The sequence below is a fragment of the Prunus avium genome, chromosome 6, assembly GCF_965620075.1.
Source record: "Prunus avium chromosome 6, drPruAviu1.hap1.1, whole genome shotgun sequence".
NCBI lineage: Eukaryota > Viridiplantae > Streptophyta > Magnoliopsida > Rosales > Rosaceae > Prunus > Prunus avium.
Window position 1 is genome coordinate 24,616,822 of NC_142289.1, and position 3,372 is coordinate 24,620,193.

At 52.2% G+C, this 3,372-nt stretch overlaps 1 protein-coding gene across 1 annotated transcript; it reads right to left on the reverse strand.

The window, feature by feature from the left end:
• Window positions 1–1,181: 1,181 nt before the first annotated feature.
• LOC110747310 (uncharacterized) lies at window positions 1,182–1,790 on the reverse strand. The gene has a single exon (XM_021947506.2). It carries the CDS (start codon window positions 1,788–1,790, stop codon window positions 1,182–1,184), a length of 609 nt encoding a protein of 202 aa, XP_021803198.2.
• Between the last annotated feature and the right edge of the window lie 1,582 nt (window positions 1,791–3,372).

Genomic DNA, 3,372 nt, shown 5'->3' on the forward strand with positions numbered 1-3,372 from the left:
TTGCCGTTGTCCATGGCCCTCATCATACCGAGCTCGCCAATCATCTTGGCCGTCATGTCTATGCCCTCAGTGCCTTCGTCTCAAGAGTCGACGGCTGTGACCGAGATTGCGGTAGTCGAGACTACGACCGCTGATGTGTCGAGCCCGCCACCGGTTGCTTCAGTGGTTTTGACCGAGCTTGCGGTCGTAGAAGTCTCTGCCACGCCGCTCGCCGCTGAAGTAAGTACTTAGCTCTTTTCCTTGGCATCCCTTATTTCTTAGTTGGCGGTTTCATATCTGACCCCCTTTTGTTCCTTTCTTTTCAGGGGCCTGCCTCCTCAGATGACCTTGCTGAACTGTACGCCAGCCTCCATGAGGAGGGATGCAGCTCGGCTTCGGCCCCTTTGGACGAGGATTCCAGGGCCATTGTTGAACGGCTCCGGGAGTTCCTTTTCTTGGGAGTCCACCAAATGACCACCGCTGAGGTTTTTATGGAGTTCAGGTCCTGCCTGGATACAGCTATGGTGCTTGGTTTGCTGGATTTGGCTCAGCTGGACGAGCTGCAGGCTCGCTTGGCCGAGGGCGAGGAGATGATCGGTCGATTTGCGGAGGCCAGCATGAGGATGACCGAGGGGTGCTCGCTCAAGCAGGAGCTAGCGAAGATAAAAGAACAAGTCCAACCTGCTATGGCTCGGTTGAAGGAAAATGAACTCGTTCTCCAAAGAGAGAACGAAGAGCTTGCATAGGTTGAGGCCCAAATTGCCGAGCTCCAGGGCCGTCGGGATCTCATCCTTGGGCGCCGAGACGGCTCGGTTGCGGCTGGCGCCGAGCTGAAGTCTTCTGCCAGACAGCTCCTTAAGACAGCGATCGAGAAGAAGAAGGCGATGGCCGAGAGGAAGCTGATCCGGGCGAGATGGCAGGCGGATATAGATGGCAGGGACATTGCTTGGAGACGGATCACTTGCTTGATCTAGGGGATGTTCAGCGAGGGGGTTTAGGCGGGCGGCCGTTCATAGATTTTTTAGGATGTAATTTTTATATAGATACATATGTATATTTTTACTCGGCCAAAATTGGCCTTTGTTTGTAAATATGAACCCTTTTTAAATTAAATTTAAATATGAATTTTTCTTTTGAAAAATGATTGGCTATACTTCCTCTTTTAATACTACCAAATTCCCATAGTTCGCTCGCTGCAACCTTCATACTCCTATCTTGGCCGTTTCCCACAATGATGGGGTATACCTTTTCAAGTATTGGCCATTTATTGGCAAACCATGACGCTCTCCGTCTCCATCTCTCAATTGGAATGCATCGTGGCCGAGAATTCTTCGATGATAAATGGCCCTTCCCAGTTCGGCGAAAAACTTGCCGAATCGTGGGTTTTTAGTCCCAATTGGAATCACAGCGCACCATACCAGGGCGCCCTCGGCAAAGGTCTTTTGTTTGACCTTTTTGTTGTATGCCCTTGGCGCCATTTGCTTTTGAGCTCGCATCAGGTTGTAAGTGTCAAGCCTTGATCTCTCCAAATCTTCCAATTCTTGAGCCATGGCTTGCGCGTAGTCCTTCTTTTCTTGCCCTGGCCGTTCGGTCACACAGAGAGACCGAATCTTTAACTCCATCGGAACAATGGCGTCATGGCCGTAGGTTAAGGCATAGGGGGATGTGCCAGTAGCCGAGCGTTTCGATGCGCGGTATGCCCAAAAAGCCTTAGGGAGCAAGTCGTGCCAAGCCCTGGGTTTTTCTGATGGGTATGGCTCAGTATACCCTGGTGCCTTCAGCCGCCTTTGGGCTAAGCCGTCCTTGGTCATACGCCGAACATCTTCGGTCCGAGGACCCTAAGGGGGCGGCTTCAGCTGGGCCGTAAACGGCCGCGGGACCTGTTGCACATCGTTCTGTGGCCTTTCCTGCTGGGCCACTTGAACAAGGGGCTCGGCCATTGCGACCGAGCCGAACGGCACTAGATAAGCGCCGTGGGTTTCACCAGGGTGCGTATGGTCCATCTGCCGTAGTGGTGTGGCCACCTGATTTTGTCAGTTTGTCTCATTCTGGCAGTAGGAACCCGGGTGCGTCTGTGGTGCCGTCGGAATGACCGAACTGTATTGAAGGTGGGAGCCTAAAGGGAATAATGATGCCTGCAGCGACGGTGCAGTGGTCAAATTACTCTGATCGTACTGTTGTGATGACGCCGTGGCCGCATTGCTTGGGCCGGGCTGTGTTTGGACGACCGTAGTATGAACTGGGCCGAGTTGCTGGACCGCGGAATGAGTGGGGCTATTCTGCCCCAATGATACGGCCAAAGCATGGAGTGGGCCGTATGTTGTTTCTGCTGGGTAGGTCGGTCCGGGACTTACCCATGTTGGCTGGGATTGCCCCCAGCTATTCGTCGGCGGCTGAGAATGCTGACCGTAGCCTGACGCTTGGGTGAGGCCAGAGGCGCCGAGGCTACTGCTTTCGCCGTAGGGCTCAATCCTTTCACGCTCTTGGCTTCTCTGTCCGGCTCTGGGAGATGTCCCGGACGAGGTCTACCGTGCGTTGAGAGAGTGATGTGTTTGGGTAAATGGTTAAGTGGTGCGCTTGTTTGAGTTCGACTTCTAATCAAACGATTGTAGCCGAGAGAGGAACTGATCTCGGCCGTCAGGTTCACGGCCTGAGCTACAAGGCCGTTTAGTGGTGGTGTTGATGGTGGGTTTTAGGCGGTGCTCCGGCGCGTTGCTCAGAGAGCGACGGTCGTATGATATATGGGGTGGATGAGAGAGTAACAGAGACGGTGCTCCGGCGCCTTGAAGATCAAGGGTCGTATGATATATTGATGAATGAATTTTCCTTACAATCTATCACTACTCCTAGGAAAGCAAGTGAAGGTATTGTAAGTGCATTACAAGAAATGAAATACAGGAAAATATAATTTGCTCCGTGGGAGGCTTTTGGTTTGGTGTTTGAACCCTTTGAATGTAGCTTGAACTTGGTTTTTATAGGAGAGGTCCTGGAGGGACAATCGAGGCTGAAAGATCTGCGTGGTGGAGCCTGATCAGAGCAAGTGGGTAGTCCAATCGGCATTTGGGATCGTGAAGCATGGTGGTGTGACCCCCATAAATCCCGATAAATCTCGGCCATGGGAACGCATTTAATGCCCTGGTCTGGTAGTTGGTGATCTGACCTCTCAAGTTGTAAGAATATTTGTGAGAATGTTTGCGCCTAACCACTCTGATTTCCATCCCCGAACCCTGACTTTAGTCACTTCCCATCTTCCCTCGTGCATGAAATGCTTTTTTGCGGCTAGTGGGTTTGCTGCAATAGAGGCGTTACTTCATTAAATGAAGTGTGGGACCCTGTTGGCTCGGCCTATAATACCGCGGTCTCAAGGCCGAGAGGATCCTGCCTTCGCAGCTT